The 20,109-nt window shown below is 48.3% G+C and overlaps 1 protein-coding gene across 3 annotated transcripts in view; it reads right to left on the bottom strand.

Moving 5' to 3' along the window:
* Positions 1-12,006: 12,006 nt before the first annotated feature.
* The window catches only part of CEP126 (centrosomal protein 126), a 94,857-nt gene continuing 86,754 nt past the window's right edge, over positions 12,007-20,109 (bottom strand). For all 3 annotated transcript variants that reach the window (XM_088456690.1, XM_088456691.1, XM_088456692.1), the window contains one exon: positions 12,007-14,861. In XM_088456690.1, the coding sequence (XP_088312816.1) occupies positions 14,763-14,861 (99 nt within the window). In that variant the 3' untranslated portion in view covers positions 12,007-14,762. The remainder of the gene's footprint in view (positions 14,862-20,109) is intronic.

Genomic DNA, 20,109 nt, shown 5'->3' with positions numbered 1-20,109 from the left:
GGAGGCATAGACAGCTACAAGGGTACAGAGGAGGCATACACGGCTACAAGGGTACAAAGGAGGCGCATAAGGCTACAAGGTTACATAAAAGGCATAGGGCCGAATTCAATTAGCCGCGAAAAGTACCGTCTGGCAAAAAGCGGATTGAATTCACCTGTTTTGCCGCAATGTCCTCTCCATGCGCGTCCCCGCTTTTTGGCCTATTCAATTGTAAAACACGTGAAAATGTGGACAGGCAAATGTTCTCCAAAGCGAAACTAGCGAAAAGGACCTCTATTTTTGGGGAAATCAGTCTGTACCCTATAAAAAGCTTCAGTGACTCTGGGAATCATTATAGAATAGTAGTAGTAGCCCTAATAAGGGTATTTAGTGAACTTATTTTGTTGCAAATGGCTGTTATATGCATAATCGCGGAACAATTATAGAAAGCAATGTTTTTTTGGGGAAAAATAAGTACCAAGGTTAAATTTGGGGTACCTGAAAATGAGTAATAGTATATTTCATGTCTCTATAATGAAGATTTAAAAAATCTCAAAAATACACCTGCTGCAGCCTCATGCAATCCTAAAAAACACCTGTCCCACCCATATAGCCCCCCAAAGTACCAGGCCCCTCACTTTGTTTTCCATTTTTCCAACACTTTTTTCATTTTCGACCCAAAAATTACATCTTTTTTGGGGTGAAGTTTTTTTTTTATTTTGCCCTATTAGTCATTGGGAGGGGGGGTGGTCCAAAGGGTTATGAACCAAGGGCCTGATTCAGACCCGGACGCTATATGCGGACGGTCGTTCAAAAAAAGGGGCCGGCTATTTAAATTGTGCGCTCGCTCATTGCGGTTTGTAGACACCTCTATGTCTGAGCGAGCGAACGAAAAATGCGCTTGCTATTTTGTAAAGACACCCCTTTGCCGTTCGCATCACACGTCATCTCCGGTATTTATTTGATTAATCGGGTACATCGAAAGGCATCTGAACTGCTCGCAGTGCTTGTGGTAGGTTTTTCCTACCGCAATCACTGCGAGCAGTTCAGGCTAAAAGACAACCAAGTGACGTGGTCGATGACGCTCCTTTACTAATTATGCACTCCCATTAAACTCCCTTTCTACCGTTAGGCACGCCTGCGTTCGGATCTCCACTCCCCCGTTTTCAAGCACCTTCCCCTGTTATCACCCACAAACGGTACATTCTGTCAATCAAATTAACAGCCCCTCGCTGTTTTGCGAGCGCTCGATTTCCGACCGCAATGACTGGTTTGCGCATGCGCATTACGACCCATACGCATGCGCAGTTGTGCGAACATCGCTCAGAGCGAACGAGCGGCCGCTTACGAGCGGCTCTGAATCAGGCCCCAAGTCCCCACATTAGTACCCCAAAATATGGATTTTGCATTTCTTTTCTCCTGCCTTCTGCTGGAGAAACTTTTTCACCTGTGTTTGCCTATGGAGTTTTCACATAGGAGAAAACTCCAGGGAATTGTATACAAAGATACTTTGAAAACAGGCAAAAAGTGCAAATCGGAGAAAACTTTTCTCCAAACAGCATTTTTCGCAGCTAATACCCCTTTTACACCAAAATCCCGGGTCCGACCCTGGAATTTGAACACTGGCCAATCCCGGGTCGAACTCGGCTTCAGACCCCGTTTACACTGCAACTTGACCCGGGTTATTACCGGGTTTGCCTCGTTCACACTGAACCCTGGTAATCCCTGCTTTTCTCTATAGAAGTCATTAAAAGGCATTGCTACAGGTTGCTGTTCTGGCTGTGGCAGGCTGTGTATCAGCCTGCGTTTGTGGCTGCTGGTCAGGCTGTGGTGCAGGAGGTTAGGCAGGCAAGCGATGGCTTCATGTGCATCTCTCTGCAGGGCACTGACAAATTACATAATCTGCCAGTGCCCCAGAAGCTCCAATCAGCATCTTTCAGAGCTAGCCGGGTCAAATAAGCAGGGTAGCACCCGTTCACACTGCCGCATGACACGGGAACAACCAGTGTTCAACCCTGCTCTCAACCCGAGTAAGATTCCCGGGTAAATCAACCTGGGAAATTTTTCTGGGAGCCGTTCACACAGAGCATCGACCCGGGTCGACCCGGCAATAACCCGGGTTATTCGGTTGGTGTAAAAGGGGTATAATTGAATACAGACTATAGACGGCTACAACGGTATTGAGGAGGCATAGACAGCTACAAGGGTACAGAGGCGGTGCAGAAGGCTACAAGAGTACAGAGGAGGTGGAGATGGCTACAAGGGTACAGAGGAGGTGGAGATGGCTATAAGGGTACAGAGGAGGCTGAGACGACTACAAGGGTACAGAGTAGGCGTAGATGGCTACAAGAGTACACGAGAAACGCAGCATGCTATAAGGGTACAGAGGAGGCATAGATGGCTACAAAGGTACCGAGGATGCGCAGAAATCTACAAGGGTACAGGAGAGGTGCAGAAGGCTACAAGGGTACAGAAAAGGCGCAGATGGCTAAAAGGTACAGAGTAGGCGCAGAAGGCTACAAGAGTACACGAGAAGCGCAGAAAGCTATAAGGGTACAGAGGAGGCATAGATGGCAACAAAGGTACAGAGTAGGCGCAGAAGGCTACAAGGGTACACGGGAGGTGCAGAAGGCTACAATGGTACAGAGGAGGCATAGATGGCTACAAGGTACAGAGTAGGCGCAGAAGGCTACAAGGGTACACGGGAGGTGCAGAAGGCTACAATGGTACAGAGGAGGCATAGATGGCTACAATGGTACAGAGGAGGCGCAGAAGGCTACAATGGTACAGAGGAGGCATAGATGGCTACAAAGGTACAGAGGAAGCGCAGAAGGCTACAAGGGTACAGGAGAGGCGCAGAAGGCTACAAGGGTACAGAGGAGGCGCAGATGGCTACAAGGGTACAGAGGAGGCGCAGATGGCTACAAGGGTACAGAGGAGGTGCAGAAGGTAACAAGGGTACAGAAGAGGCGCTGACATCTACAATGGTACAGAGGAGGTGCAGAAGGTAACAAGGGTACAGAAGAGGCGCTGACATCTACAATGGTACAGAGGAGGTGCAGAAGGTAACAAGGGTACAGAAGAGGCGCAGACAGCTACAATGGTACAGAGGAGGTGCAGAAGGTAACAAGGGTATAGAAGAGGCGCAGACAGCTACAATGGTACACAGGATATGCGGGAGGTAACAAGGGTACAGAAGAGGCGCAGACATCTACAATGGTACAGAGGAGGTGCAGAAGGCAACAAGGGTACAGAATAGGCGCAGACATCTACAATGGTACAGAGGAGGTGCAGACGGTAACAAGTGTACAGAAGAGGCGCAGACATCTACAATGGTACAGAGGATGTGCAGAAGGTAACAAGGGTACAGAAGAGGCGCAGACATCTACAATGGTACAGAGGAGGTGCAGAAGGTAACAAGGGTACAGAAGAGGCACAGACATCTACAATGGTAAGAGGAGGTGCAGAAGGTAACAAGGGTACAGAAGAGGCGCAGACAGCTACAATGGTAAGAGGAGGTGCAGAAGGTAATGGGTACAGAAGAGGAGCAGACAGCTACAATGGTACAGAGGAGGTGCAGAAGGTAACAAGGGTACAGAAGAGGCGCAGACAGCTACAATGGTACAGAGGAGGTGCAGGAGGTAACAAGGGTACAGAATAGGCGCAGACATCTACAATGGTACAGAGGCGGTGCAGAAGGTAACAAGGGTACAGAAGAGGCGCAGACATCTACAATCGTACAGAGGATGTGCAGACGGTAACAAGGGTACAGAATAGGCGCACACAGCTAGAATGGTACAGAGGATGTGCAGAATGTAACAAGGGTACAGAAGAGACGCAGACAGCTAGAATGGTACAGAGGAGGTGCAGAAAGTAACAAGGGTACAGAAGAGGCGCAGACAGCTAGAATGGTACAGAGGAGGTGCAGAAGGTAACAAGGGTACAGAAGAGGTGCAGACATCTACAATGGTACAGAGGAGGTGCAGAAGGTAACAAGGGTACAGAAGAGGCGCAGACAGCTACAATGGTACAGAGGAGGTGCAGAAGGTAACAAGGGTACGGGAGAGGCGCAGACAGCTACAATGGTAGGAGGTGCAGAAGGTAACAAGGGTACAGAAGAGACGCAGAAGGCTACAAGGGTTCAGAAAAACTACAGAAAGCTACAATGGTACAGAGAAGGTGCAGAAGGTAACAAGGGTACAGAAGAGGCGCAGACAGCTACAATGGTAAGAGGAGGTGCAGAAGGTAACAAGGGTACAGAAGAGGAGCAGACAGCTACAATGGTACAGAGGAGGTGCAGAAGGTTACAAGGGTACAGAATAGGCGCAGACATCTACAATGGTACAGAGGCGGTGCAGAAGGTAACAAGGCTACTGAAGAGGCACAGACATCTACAATGGTAAGAGGAGATGCAGAAGGTAACAAGGGTGCAGAAGAGGCGCAGACATCTATAATGGTACAGAGGATGTGCAGACGGTAACAAGGGTACAGAAGAGGCGCAGACAGCTAGAATGGTACAGAGGAGGTGCAGAAGGTAACAAGGGTACCGAAGAGGAGCAGACAGCTAGAATGGTACAGAGGAGGTGCAGAAGGTAACAAGGGTACAGAATAGGCGCAGACAGCTACAATGGTACAGAGGAGGTGCAGAAGGTAACAAGGGTACAGAATAGGCGCAGACATCTACAATGGTACAGAGGAGGTGCAGACGGTAACAAGGGTACAGAAGAGGCGCAGACATCTACAATGGTACAGAGGAGGTGCAGACGGTAACAAGGGTACAGAAGAGGCGCTGACATCTACAATGGTACAGAGGAGGTGCAGAAGGTAACAAGGGTACAGAAGAGGCGCAGACAGCTACAATGGTACAGAGGAGGTGCAGAAGGTAACAAGGGTACAGGAGAGGCGCAGACAGCTACAATGGTACAGAGGAGGTGCAGAAGGTAACAAGGGTACAAAAGAGGCGCAGACAGCTACAATGGTACAGAGGAGGTGCAGAAGGTAACAAGGGTACAGAATAGGCGCAGACATCTACAATGGTACAGAGGCGGTGCAGAAGGTTACAAGGGTTCAGAAAAACTACAGAAAGCTACAATGGTACAGAGAAGGTGCAGATGGCTACAAGAGTACACAAGAGATGCAGAAGGCTACAAGGGTACAGAGGAGGCATAGATGGCTACAAGGGTGCAGAGGAGGCATAGACGGCTACAAGGCTACAGAGGAGGCATAAACGGCTACAAGAGTACACAAGAGGTGCAGAATGCTACAAGCGTACAGAGGAGGAGCAGACGGCTACAAGAGTACAAGAAAGGTGCAGAAGCCTACAAGGGTATAGAGGAGGAGCAGATGGCTACAAGAGTACACGAGAGGCGCAGAAGCCTACAAGGGTACAGAGGAGGCAAAGACGGCTACAAGGGTACAGAGGAGGCATAGATGGCTACAAGGGTACAGAGGAGGCATAGACAGCTACAAGGGTACAGAGGAGGCATACACAGCTACAAGGGTACAGAGGAGGCGCATAAGGCTACAAGGTTACATAAAAGGCATAGGGCCGAATTCAATTAGCCGCGAAAAGTACCGTCTGGCAAAAAGCGGATTGAATTCACCTGTTTTGCCCCAATGTCCTCTCCATGCGCGTCCCCGCTTTTTGGCCTATTCAATTGTAAAACACGTGAAAATGTGGACAGGCAAATGTTCTCCAAAGCGAAACTAGCGAAAAGGACCTCTATTTTTGGGGAAATCAGTCTGTACCCTATAAAAAGCTTCAGTGACTCTGGGAATCATTATAGAATAGTAGTAGTAGCCCTAATAAGGGTATTTAGTGAACTTATTTTGTTGCAAATGGCTGTTATATGCATATTCGCTGAACAATTATAGAAAGCAATGTTTTTTTGGGGAAAAATAAGTACCAAGGTTAAATTTGGGGTACCTGAAAATGAGTAATAGTATATTTCATGTCTCTATAATGAAGATTTAAAAAATCTCAAAAATACACCTGCTGCAGCCTCATGCAATCCTAAAAAACACCTGTCCCACCCATATAGCCCCCCAAAGTACCAGGCCCCTCACTTTGTTTTCCATTTTTCCAACACTTTTTTCATTTTCGACCCAAAAATTACATCTTTTTTTGGGGTGAAGTTTTTTTTTTATTTTGCCCTATTAGTCATTGGGAGGGGGGGTGGTCCAAAGGGTTATGAACCAAGGGCCTGATTCAGACCCGGACGCTATATGCGGACGGTCGTTCAAAAAAAGGGGCCAGCTATTTAAATTGTGCGCTCGCTCATTGCGGTTTGTAGACGCCTCTATGTCTGAGCGAGCGAACGAAAAATGCGCTTGCTATTTTGTAAAGACGCCCCTTTGCCGTTCGCATCACAAGTCATCTCCGGTATTTATTTGATTAATCGGGTACATCGAAAGGCATCTGAACTGCTCGCAGTGCTTGTGGTAGGTTTTTCCTACCGCAATCACTGCGAGCAGTTCAGGCTAAAAGACAACCAAGTGACGTGGTCGATGACGCTCCTTTACTAATTATGCACTCCTATTAAACTCCCTTTTTACCGTTAGGCACGCCTGCGTTCGGATCTCCACTCCCCCGTTTTCAAGCACCTTCCCCTGTTATCACCCACAAACGGTACATTCTGTCAATCAAATTAACAGCCCCTCGCTGTTTTGCGAGCGCTCGATTTCCGACCGCAATGACTGGTTTGCGCATGCGCATTACGACCCATACGCATGCGCAGTTGTGCGAACATCGCTCAGAGCGAACGAGCGGCCGCTTACGAGCGGCTCTGAATCAGGCCCCAAGTCCCCACATTAGTACCCCAAAATATGGATTTTGCATTTCTTTTCTCCTGCCTTCTGCTGGAGAAACTTTTTCACCTGTTTTTGCCTATGGAGTTTTCACATAGGAGAAAACTCCAGGGAATTGTATACAAAGATACTTTGAAAACAGGCAAAAAGTGCAAATCGGAGAAAACTTTTCTCCAAACAGCATTTTTCGCAGCTAATACCCCTTTTACACCAAAATCCCGGGTCCGACCCTGGAATTTGAACACTGGCCAATCCCGGGTCGAACTCGGCTTCAGACCCGGTTTACACTGCAACTTGACCCGGGTTATTCCCGGGTTTGCCTCGTTCACACTGAACCCTGGTAATCCCTGCTTTTCTCTATAGAAGTCATTAAAAGGCATTGCTACAGGTTGCTGTTCTGGCTGTGGCAGGCTGTGTATCAGCCTGCGTTTGTGGCTGCTGGTCAGGCTGTGGTGCAGGAGGTTAGGCAGGCAAGCGATGGCTTCATGTGCATCTCTCTGCAGGGCACTGACAAATTACATAATCTGCCAGTGCCCCAGAAGCTCCAATCAGCATCTTTCAGAGCTAGCCGGGTCAAATAAGCAGGGTAGCACCCGTTCACACTGCCGCATGACACGGGAACAACCCGTGTTCAACCCTGCTCTCAACCCGAGTAAGATTCCCGGGTAAATCAACCTGGGAAATTTTTCTGGGAGCCGTTCACACAGAGCATCGACCCGGGTCGACCCGGCAATAACCCGGGTTATTCGGTTGGTGTAAAAGGGGTATAATTGAATACAGACTATAGACGGCTACAACGGTATTGAGGAGGCATAGACAGCTACAAGGGTACAGAGGCGGTGCAGAAGGCTACAAGAGTACAGAGGAGGTGGAGATGGCTACAAGGGTACAGATGAGGTGGAGATGGCTGCAAGGGTACAGAGGAGGTGGAGATGGCTATAAGGGTACAGAGGAGGCTGAGACGACTACAAGGGTACAGAGTAGGCGTAGATGGCTACAAGAGTACACGAGAAGCGCAGCATGCTGTAAGGGTACAGAGGAGGCATAGATGGCTACAAAGGTACCGAGGATGCGCAGAAATCTACAAGGGTACAGGAGAGGTGCAGAAGGCTACAAGGGTACAGAAAAGGCGCAGATGGCTAAAAGGTACAGAGTAGGCGCAGAAGGCTACAAGAGTACACAAGAAGCGCAGAAAGCTATAAGGGTACAGAGGAGGCATAGATGGCAACAAAGGTACAGAGTAGGCGCAGAAGGCTACAAGGGTACACGGGAGGTGCAGAAGGCTACAATGGTACAGAGGAGGCATAGATGGCTACAAGGTACAGAGTAGGCGCAGAAGGCTACAAGGGTACACGGGAGGTGCAGAAGGCTACAATGGTACAGAGGAGGCATAGATGGCTACAATGGTACAGAGGAGGCGCAGAAGGCTACAATGGTACAGAGGAGGCGCAGAAGGCTACAATGGTACAGAGGAGGCATAGATGGCTACAAAGGTACAGAGGAAGCGCAGAAGGCTACAAGGGTACAGGAGAGGCGCAGAAGGCTACAAGGGTACAGAAGAGGCGCAGATGGCTACAAGGGTACAGAGGAGGCGCAGAAGGCTACAAGAGTACACGAGAGGCGCAGAAGGCTACAAGGGTACAGAGGAGGCGCAGATGGCTACAAGGGTACAGAGGAGGTGCAGATGGCTATAAGAGTACAGAGGAGGTGCAGACAGCTACAAGAGTACACGAGAGGCGCAGAAGGCTACAAGGGTACAGAGGAGGTGGAGATGGCTACAAGAATACACGAGAGGCGCAGAAGGGTACAGAGGAGGCATAGACGGCTACAAGGGTACATTCTGTTTCTCCCCACAGAGGTGCCAGAGATTGGGTCTAATCCTATCATTTTTAAAAATAATCATTTTGTTCCATTTCAGTTGCATTTCTGTTAAAAGGTCCATTTCTAGGCACATGTAGAAGAGTGTAATAAAAGAGTCACATAATGACGCCACCCCATTGGCCCCAACCAGGTAGTTTTTTTTTAGGAGAAAACGATTCAGTGGAACAAAGAATCGGAAGAAAAACACTGTGCTGCAACTTCGCTCATTTCTAGCTGGGATTGTAGGTTGTGATCTCTCGGTTGATCAGGAGAAGAGAATTTTGACAAACTTGCAAAAAATTAAATCCGATGGAAAACCATCTTCAGTGCATTGAAAGGCGGGGAAGCCGCAGACACTGCAGGGAAGGGCTTTACTGGATTCCCAAATGTAACCTCAAACATCTGATATTAGCAGTTGTAGACAGACTACTCAGCAAGGGTATGGGGTTGTGTACTCAGCGAGGGTATGGGGTTGTGTACTCAGCAAGGGTATGGGGTTGTGTACTCAGCAAGGGTATGGGGTTGTGTACTCAGCAAGGGTATGGGGTTGTAGCAGCTTTTGGTGCAGGTGGTGGGCACACTAGGGACCAGTAGCAGCACGGATTAGGGTCGTGGCATTTTCTGACAAGCTCAAACACTCATTGCTCTCTCCAGGCCTATGCAATTACCTGAGCAGCTCAGCAGTGCTCACCTGATCCTCTGCTCCAATGGGGATGGACTGCCTGCTATTTAAACTAGAACTTGGAGTCAGCACATTGCCTGAACAACGTGTTTCCTTCCCAGGATAGTTCTAGGCTCCAGGATTCATTCCTTGTGTGCCAATATCGTGTCTCCTGTGACTTCCATTGCTATTTCGTGGACGACTCGTTGGTTTCCATTCTCAGCTCTATCAACTAACACTGCAGCTGTATGCTGCATACAGACTTATCCATTTGCTGTTGTTACCTTTATTCTATCTGTCAGCACTGCAGCTTCCACACTGCATACAGACCTGCTACAGCTACTCCACTAAGCCAGAGTGTATACCGTTACCTGCATTTCATCTGATGGTGTGTTCATCATCTGTCAGCGCTGCAGCTTCCATGCTGCGTACAGACCGGCTTCAGCCACCTTACTCAGCCAGAGAGTATACCGTTACCTGTCAGCACCGCTGCAGCTTCCACGCTGCATATAGACTTGCCTCTCCTCAGTGCTAGCTGGTGTAGGCATCAGCAGTTACCATTACATCTGTCGCTACTGCCTCTCTGTGGACCCCGCTCTACATCAGTGCCGCTGGGACAGTGCATGCAAGTTACCTATATTGTATTTACTCTGTGCTTGGTGGTTGTCCAGGTTATCGTGTTATACTATTGTGCTGACCTTGTATTGGTTTCCCTGTACTGTGGCCCTGATTCAGAACCGGACGCTCTGAATCAGGGCCGCTTTTTTTCTTTTTTTAGAACGGCCTCCTGGCCGCTCGTATAGCTGTGGGTGACCACTCACAGCTATAGCGAGCGGCCAGGAAGATGGTCGCGATGGTCTTGACCATCGCGACCATGAGGCTTGCGACGAGACCCTTGTGGTAGGGTCTCGTGGCCGCAAACCCCAGAGAGATTTCGGCTATAACAGAGCCGAAATCTCTCCCACTGACATCACTCGTGATGTCAGTGGGGCCGCCCCCAAACGGAGGCATTCACATGGGAACGCCTCAGTTTGGGCAGCCACTCCCCCGGCCCGCCCACCAAAGGGGGCGAGCTGTCACTCAACATCGACAGCTCGCCCCCTTTGTTGCGAGACCCGAGCAACGGAGTGCCCATCGCTATCCGGGTCTCGCGCATGTGCACCATCGACCCGGTTGCGAGCGCACAGTGCTTGCGACCGGGTCTGAATCAGGCCCTGTGTGCTATTGTCTTGGTCAGGTACAGAGAAGGGTGCTGGTTCCAGGGCTTAGAGTGAGGTATACAGTCTGTACACTGAGGTGTCCAGTAAGCTGTATTACTTATCCTGACTCAGGGCCTGATTCAGAGCCGCTCATAAGCGGCCGCTCGTTCGCTCCGAGCGATGTTTGCCCAACTGCGCATGCGTACGGATCGTTATACGCATGCGCGAACCAGTCAGTGCGGTCGAAATTCATGTGCTCACAAAATAGCGAATGCCTGATAATTTGAGTGACAGGATGAGGCTATGTGGGTGGTAACGGGGGAAGGTGCTTGAAAACGGGGAGTGGAGATCCGAACGCAGGCGTGCTTAAAGGTCAAAACGGGCGTTTTAAGGGTGTGCATAATTAAAACAGCAGCGTCATTGACCACGTCACTGGGTTATTTTATAGCCAGAACTGCTCGCAAAATTGTGGTAGCAAAAACCAACCACAAGAATAGCGAGCAGTTCACACGCTGGTCGATGTACTCGATTAATCTAATAAATAGTGGACATGACATAGGATGCGAGCGGCCAGGGGGCGTATTTTTTCAAAAAACGACCGCAAGTTTTGTTCGCTCGTTCAGACCTAGAGGCGTGAACAGACCGCAAAGAGCGAATGGTTCATTTGAATAGCCACCCTTATTTTCTGGACGAGCGAGCGCTAATTGCGTCCGGCTCTGAATCAGGCCCTCAGTCTCTGAGTTTCTCTCTGGTTCCAGGTCTTCCGTCAGAGCAGTACCAGAGTTACAGCTTCCGCAAGTTGTACTCTGACTACATAAGACTCCAATTCCTGGCCTGAGTATCCCTGGTCTTACTGGTCTTCACAAGTCACTAGGTGAGGGGTTGCCCAGTGGACCTGGTCTGTTCACTCCAGTTCCAGTCCAGTATCTTTGCATATCACAAGTCTGTGGTTCCTACACTGTCACTAGTGTACCTAAGCTCCTGTTCATACCCATGAGCCAAAGTATCATCAATCCACCTAGTTTCCTATGCACATCCGTCATCCCTAAGGGTCTCGAGCCGGATCTACAGAACACTTAGACTGTGACAACTACTACTCATTACAGGTGGTGCAGCAGTTCTGGGAAACAGAACCACTGCAATCTCTGCAACATTAGTAGCCCTGCTACTGCCTGCAACCACTATTATCTGAGAGCAATAAAGCCTGACAGGGCCTCTCTATGCCTGCACAGACCTCCACACTAAATGGGGGCTGCAGGGTTACAGACTGTAATACCCCACCCAAATAATTGTGGGGTTCTGCCCCAGCTAGCATCCAAGTCACTTTCTTCTATTATGTACTATGCTTGCTCTGGGATGGTTAATCATCTATAAACATATGCCTGTATCAAGCAACATATCTCATATCCCTAGACAAGTAATACAACACACAGGTATATAAGAGCATTCTCTTTATTTTATTTTGGATATTAAAATAATTATATTTTTGTATCAAACAAAACAACTTAAATTATAAATGACTCATAAAAGATGAGGTATTCAGAAGTAAAAAAATAAAATAATTTAGTAAAGTGCATTACAGTAGTTACAAATCTCTATTGTGTAAATAAGGCAAGGTTCATTACAGTCTACAGCTGTTCAGTTTTGTCTCACTCAATTATTATATACAAAATGTATAAGGACATGCATATTAAACGTTCAAAGTGAGGCCCACATGGCAGACTCTCTCATTCAGATAAAAAGTAACACACCGCCCTCTAGTGTTGTAAAGTTCCTATCACAGTTCCATGCATTACACGCATTAGCTGCTTACTTATTACTGTATATACATACATTTGTTTCAGTACAAAGAAACACATATGCGTAACTAAAATTTTGACATTCTCTAGCCCTCGGCACATTAATATTTCCTTGTCTGGTAACAATCCACAGACTGGTTTTAAAATAAGGGTAAAATACACAAATAAATGGTATTTTAATTTTATGCATTCACTAATCAATATAACAGAAATCTACAGTGATTATATTTTGTTAAAACGGACCTGCCCTCTAGCATCATTGTCTATTTCTGCTGCCCATATTGGGCATTGTGCGCCATGTTGTAAGCAAAATAAAGGGATTTTTTCCTTCGGAATCCTGTTGAAGCGGCAGAAAGTATTTATGCTGCGCACTATGGGCCTGATTCAGAGCCGCTCGTAAACGGCCGCTCGTTCGCTCCGAGCGATGTTCGCACAACTGCGCATGCGTATGGGTTGTAATGCACATGCGCGAACCAGTCATTGCGGTCGAAAATCGTGTGCTCGCAAAATAGCGAATGCCTGCTAATGTGAGTGACAGAATGAGGCGTTTGTGGGTGGTAACAGGGGAAGGTGCTTGAAAACGGGGAGTGGAGATCCGAACGCAGGCGTGCCAAATGGTCAAAACGGGCGTTTTAAGGGTGTGCATAATTAACAAAGCACTTGGTTGTCTTTTAGCCTGAACTGCTCGCATGATTGCGGTAGGAAAATCCAACCACAAGCACTGCGAGCAGTTCATACGCCTTACGATGTACTCGATTAATCTAATAAATAGCGGAGATGACGTATGATGCGAGCGGCCAGGGGGCGGTTTTTAAAAAATAGCAAGCGCATGTTTCGTTCGCTCGTTCAGACATAGAGGTGTCAACAGACCGCAAAGAGCGAGCGCTCTATTTAAATATTCGGCCCCTTTTTCTGAATGAGCGAGCGCAAATAGCGTCCGGCTCTGAATCAGGCCCTGTGCCTTCTCGTGGGAAGGCTTGCCGCACACACCTTGTAGGGGGAGGGGGGTTTGAAAATGACAACTACAAAACAAATGAAGCTAACGCCCCTTTTTGTCTTATCCATATGCAAAGCAAATTATGGACTGCTAAGCACTGGTCACACTTTTATATGTAGCATGGGCTTTCACTAGGGACTAGCAGCTTTTAATTAACTCCCGCAATAATTAATGACTATGTAGAGTATGGGTAGGCATGAAATGTGATAAGGTGCACACACACACAACGATTTAGTTAATGAACGATTTTAGTGAACGATTTTCTCCCTTGAAAAAATGAACTAAAATCGTTTACTAAAGTTATTATTATTATTATTACCAGTTATTTATATAGCGCACACATATTCCGCAGCGCTTTACAGATAATATTTGGCCATTCACATCAGTCCCTGTCCCAGTGGAGCTTACAATCTATGTTAAGTTTGTTCATTTACTATGTTCATTTAAATGTAATGAACGATTTTTTAGAACTACAAACGATTTTTGCATATTCCCTTACTAAAAATCGTTGGGTTGACAAGTCTGACTGAACTACAAACTACAAACGTGAACGTGCTTGAACGAAAATCGTTCATCGTTTGACTCAGAAAGTGAACGATTTTTACAAACGATTATCGTTAGACGATATTGTTTAACGATAATCATTCAAAAATCGTTTACTAAAGTTGTTCATTTACTATGTTCATTTAAATGTAATGAACAATTTTTATGAACTACAAACGATTTTTGCATATTAACTTAATGAAAATCGTTGAGTTGACAAGTCTGACTGAACTACAAACTACAAACGTGAACGCGCATGAACATTAATCGTTCGACTCAGAAAGTGAACGATTTTTTCAAACGATATCGTTTAACGATAATCATTCAAAAAATCGTTGTGTGTGTATGCACCTTAAGGCATAACCGGAATGGGTCAAAATAAAAGAGTGTTCACGAACAAAAGTTCCTACAGTGTAAAACTATTTAAAAGCTGAAAAACTGCATGTGCTTATCCAATGCAAAGCAATGCCTTACATTCTTTATAAGCAGTTTTTTATGCATTTTATACAAAACGCGCCAATCCCAGGCTTGAAATGGTGACTTGTCTTATCCAGCGTCTTTAATAACGTAGTGTGGCATCAATGTGCTCTAAGCCATGGCAACCAATCTAATTATTAGGAAGTGATTCCAAATGAGACTAATATTAGACTACGCTGAAGGCGCCAATGTGGTTACACGCTCTGCGACACTGCGCCGCCAGTGCAAACTCGTCTTCATGGAAATGCAGAAATGGAACGTGAGCTTTTATGCATCTTAGTAATAATAAATCCATTATAATATATGAACCTTTCAATAAAAAAAGAAAACATCTTGTAAACACGATGTTTATATATGTACACACAAACAGGAATATACACCGATATTATTGCTCTATAATGAAAGATATTACACTTGCAGCCGAGCGGATGGATAAAGCGTCAATATCTCCTTTGCAGCCGCGTGCGCGGGTCAGCGGACCGACTCCGGTATCTCGGTGCCGTGTTTTCTGCCGCCTGGGGTGGAAATTGATGAATATGCTGAAAAACATGTTATGACATAAATAAACATTTCTATAAATGATTAGACATTGTTTGGATAATTAAATGGGATATCGCATTCAGATGCATTACGTACGGATACTCGGTAACATCATTATATACAGTTATGGTGCATACACATGGTCAGATTTTTCTTCAGATCTGAACGATAACAATTTAAAAAATCGTTCAATCGTTCATATCTGAAGGAAAATCTGACATATCTGACATGGATGAACAATGAACGATGCGCGTTCCCGATGGTCAGATAACGATATCTGACATCTGATGTGTTGCAGTCAGATTTGGACGATTCCATTCATTTTAATGTAGTCAAAAATCGTTCAGATCGTTCATCTGACACATCTGACCGTGTGTATGCTCCATAACTTGTAAAACTACTGTTTGCAATGCTCCAAATACAGAATTCTAGGATCAGACAATGGCAGAGTTGCCTACAAGGCTAAACTAAGCACCGACTGCATCAAATCACATTCAAAGGAAACAATAAAAAAACACAGTTATGATCAAGACAACCTCATTAAAATATTGGAAACAGTTATGTTGCTCCCTAAAAACAACACACTGTAGAAATAAGCCACTAATGTCCTGGAAAACAGAATTTGTGGGGATTACCATTTGCATAGCAAACCCTTCGGAGAAACGCTTTACTAAGTGAATTATTAGAGCATGAGACCGCCTATAGCTGAGGCATAGGGGTATATTTACTAAGCGTCAGGTTTCCAAATCCACTGATTTTCATCAGTATTGCCCACGGGATTTAAAACGGAAATAAAATTGAAAGCAGAACACGGCAGCTTTTGTGGTTTTATATCCTGTGGGCAAAACTGTGAAAATCAGCAGCTTTGAAAACTTGATGCTTAGAAAAACAAGAGATATGGTAAGAACTTACCTTTGTTATCTCTGTTTCTACGAAGTCCATAGGGTCCACAGGGTGACCTTGGGGTATAGCTGGATCCTGGATCCTCGGGCACCACGGAGTTAAAGCTTTCAGCTGCTCCCAGGATGCACTTGGGTCCAACCTCCCCTATACCCCGCCCCCGAGCCACAGGCACCTCAGTTGGTAAGCAGCCCAGGCCGGAGGAGGAGACGAAACAGAGAGAAGGAAGACTGGAACACACAAGAACCATACTCACTGAAATGGGAGACGGAAAACCGGTGACCAGTCACAGAGCCCATATGAAGCCAGGTGCGTCAGGGCGGGTGCCCTGTGGACCCTATGGACTTCGTAGAAACAGAGATAACAAAGGTAAGTTCTTACCATATCTCTTGTTTTCTACTTCAGGGTCCATAGGGGTCCACAGGGTGACCTTGGGGATGTCCCAAAGCAATCCAACTAAGGGCGGGGACGCTCCTGTGCTGATAGGAGAACCCGGCGCCCAAAGGATGCATCCTGAGAGGCAAAGGTGTCAAACGCATAGAACCTCAAAAAGGTCTGAATGGAAGACCAGGTGGCCGCCTTACAGAGCTGAACAGCAGAGGCGCCACGGCTAGCAGCCCAAGAAGGGCCCACGGACCGAGTGGAATGAGCCTTAACAGAGGCTGGAACAGGTAAACCCTCCTGCATATAAGCCTCAATAATAACAGAACGAAGCCAACGGGCTAGAGTCTGTTTGTTGGCAGGCCAACCCCTCTTGTGAAAACCAAAGAGGATAAACAAAGAATCCGACTTCCTCACAGAACTAGTCCGGTCCACATAAACCTGGAGTGCCCTTACAACGTCTAAGGAAGTCTCCCCAGCCGAAAGATCAGGTGACTGAAAGGCTGGTACAACAATTTCCTGATTAATGTGGAACCTGGAAACCACCTTAGGCAGGAAATCAGGACGAGTGCGAAGCACCGCTCTGTCCTGATGAAAAATCAGAAAAGGGGGACGACAAGAAAGCGCCCCCAAATCTGAAACCCTCCTGGCAGAAGCAATTGCCAAGAGGAAAACAGTTTTAAAAGTTAGCCACTTGAGCTCCACTGACTCCAAGGGCTCAAAAGGAGGACCCTGTAAGGCCCTAAGAACCACCGCCAAATCCCACGGGGCCACAGGTGGCACAAAGGGAGGCTGGATTCTCAAAACACCCTGGAAAAAGGTGTGTACGTCCGGCATAGCAGCGATCCTGCGCTGGAACCACACCGACAGAGCAGACACGTGCACCTTCAGCGAAGAAAGACGTAATCCTAAGTCCAAACCGGACTGAAGGAAAGCCAGAATACGCGAAACTCGGAACACCTGGGGATCATAGTTTCTGGCCTCGCACCACTGAAAGTAAGTGTGCCACACTCTGTGATAGATCCTCGCGGAAGCAGGCTTGCGCGCCCTCAGCATGGTGGTAATAACGGAGCTAGAAAAGCCCCGAGACCTCAGGACGGCTGTCTCAAGAGCCACGCCGTCAAAGATAGTCGACCCAGATCCGGGTGAAGACAGGGCCCCTGAGACAACAGGTCCCGCCGTTGAGGTAGGAGGTACGGAGCGTCGATGGACAGGCTCCGCAGATCGGAGTACCACGGCCTTCTGGGCCACGCTGGGGCCACCAGGATCAGTGTGCCTCCGTCCTGTTTGAACTTGCGCAGGACCCGAGGCAGCAGAGATATCGGAGGGAACAAGTAAGCCAGTTGAAACAGCCATTTCACCGACAGCGCGTCTATCAGACTTGCGCCTGCGTCCCTTGTCCTTGACCCGTACACAGGCAGCTTGTGATTGTAACGGGACGCCATCAGGTCCAGCTCTGGCAGCCCCCACTTGTCCACGAGTAGTTGGAATACCTCTGGATGAAGCGACCATTCCCCGGGATGCACATCGTAACGGCTGAGGAAGTCTGCCTCCCAATTGAGGACTCCTGGGATGAAAACTGCAGAGAGAGCTGGAAGATAGCGCTCCGCCCAAGCCAGGACGCGGGACACCTCCGACATCGCAGCTCGACTGCGAGTCCCTCCCTGGTGATTGATGTACGCCACCGTGGTGGCGTTGTCCGACTGCACCTGAACGGCCCTTCCGTGAAGAGCGGTGCCGGACGACTGCAGGGCTCTGTATACTGCCCGCAGTTCCAGGATGTTGATGGGAAGAATCGCTTCCTCCGCCGACCAACGACCCTGAAGTGACAAGGAGCCTGTCACCGCCCCCCAACCCCGGAGACTGGCATCTGTCGTGAGCAGAACCCATTCCGGGATCCAAAAGGGGCGCCCCTCCAGGAGATGCGCTGTCTGCAGCCACCAGGCTAGGGACAGACGCACCTCCGAGGACAACACCAGCATCTGAGAGCGGATCCTGTGTGGCAATCCGTTCCATTCTGAAAGAATCAGCCCCTGCAGGGGCCTGGAATGGAACTGGGCAAACTCCACCATGTCGAATGCCGACACCATGGACCCCAAAACTCTCATCGCTGAGTGCACCGACACTCTGCCACTGCTCAGACAACTGTGAATCCGCAGCTGTAAGGAGGAGACCTTCTCTGGAGTCAGAAAAGTCCGTTGCTGACGAGAGTCCAGCAGGGCCCCCAAATGAACCATCCGTTGTGATGGGATGAGGGAGGATTTCTTCCAGTTGATCAACCAGCCGTGCGCCTGTAGACAAGCGACCGTCAGGTGGAGATGCTGGATCAGTACCTCCGGGGAGCTTGCCAGCAAGAGGAGGTCGTCTAGATACGGTAGCAACCGTATCCCCTGGCTCCGAAGGTGAGCCGCCATGACCGCCATCACCTTGGTAAATACCCTTGGTGCCGTGGAGAGACCAAAGGCTAGAGCCCTGAATTGGTAGTGGTTGTGGAGAATAGCAAACCGCAGAAACCGTTGGTGCGATGTTGCTATAGGCACATGGAGGTAGGCGTCCTGGATATCCAGGGAGACCATATAATCCCCCGGTTCCATCGCCAGTATGATGGAACGCAAAGTTTCCATCCTGAATTTGGGAACCCTGAGAAACCTGTTCAGGGACTTCAAATTGAGGATGGGGCGATGAGAGCCATTGGGTTTCTGCACCAGAAACAGCGTAGAGTAATACCCCATCCCACGTTGAGACTGTGGTACGGGTATAATGACCCCCGCCGTCAGCAAGGCCTCTATGGCTTCCTGAACCTGCAAGGCCTTGGTTTTGTCCTGAGAAGGACTTGTGCAAAAAAACTGGCAAGGCGGCCTGTGCCGAAAAGACAGGGCGTACCCCTGGGAGACCACTTCTCGCACCCAGGCATCCGTGGTGGTATTGTGCCAGCACTGGGCGAATTGAAGAAGTCGGCCTCCCACTCTGGGGTCCCCCAGAGGGAGGCCCGTCCCATCACGCAGAAGGCTTATCTTCTGGCTTGGAAGAAGGGCGCCTAGCACTCCAGGCTTGCTTCTTTGGCTTTGAGGCGGTCTTGGGTGCGGACTGCCTCGGGAAGGACTGACCCTTTGCCTTGCCCTGAACCCGAAAGGAACGAAACGCCGAGCTCCGGACCTTAGCAGGTGTAGTAGCTGAAGGGAGGAAGGCTGACTTGGATTTTGCCAGGGTATCTACTATTTTGTCCAGGTCCGGACCAAATAGTAATTCCCCATTAAAAGGTAAGGCCTCCAAGCCTTTCTTTGAATCCGCGTCTGCTCTCCAAGACCGCAACCACAAGGATCTACGAGCAGACACTGCTGCCGCCGAAACCCTAGAGGTCAACAGGCTAGCATCCAAAGATGCTTCTCCAATGTAGGAGGCGGCATCTCTCATCTGTCCTAACAACGCCCTCTGGACGTCCGGAGATTCATCCGTAAACGTGTCCTCCAAGGCGTTGGCCCACCCCTCAATGGCCTTGGCCACCCAGGAGATGGCCATGGACGGCCGGGCTACAGCCCCTGAGAGAGAATAAATAGACTTTAGACAAGTCTCCACCTTCCTGTCCGTAGGATCCTTCAGCGAGGATATAGACGGCAATGGCAAAGTAGCACTCCTGATGAGGCGTGTTACATGGGAATCGACTGCAGGCGGAGTTTCCCATTTCTTACAATGCGCTTCCGGGAATGGATAATTGGACGCCAAGCGTTTCTGTGGCAGGAAACGCTTACTGGGCGTCTGCCAGGCCACCGCCATGTGATCAGTCAACTGATCAGACAAGGGGAACGCTGTAGAAGTAACCTTAGCTTTTTTAAAACTAGGATACCTTGACTTGGGAGCGGGTGCCTCATCCTCAATCAGAAGAATAGCCCGCACCGCCTTAACCAGAGCCCGCACATTGATGGAAGACTTAGTGTCTACCTCCTGGACTGAGGCATCTGAGGCTGA

This window comes from Taudactylus pleione, unplaced genomic scaffold (assembly GCF_031769625.1).
Source record: "Taudactylus pleione unplaced genomic scaffold, aTauple2 ptg000711l, whole genome shotgun sequence".
NCBI classification, from domain to species: domain Eukaryota; kingdom Metazoa; phylum Chordata; class Amphibia; order Anura; family Myobatrachidae; genus Taudactylus; species Taudactylus pleione.
Note: the sequence above shows the minus strand (reverse complement) of the source record. Positions and strands in the feature narration are given on the sequence as shown.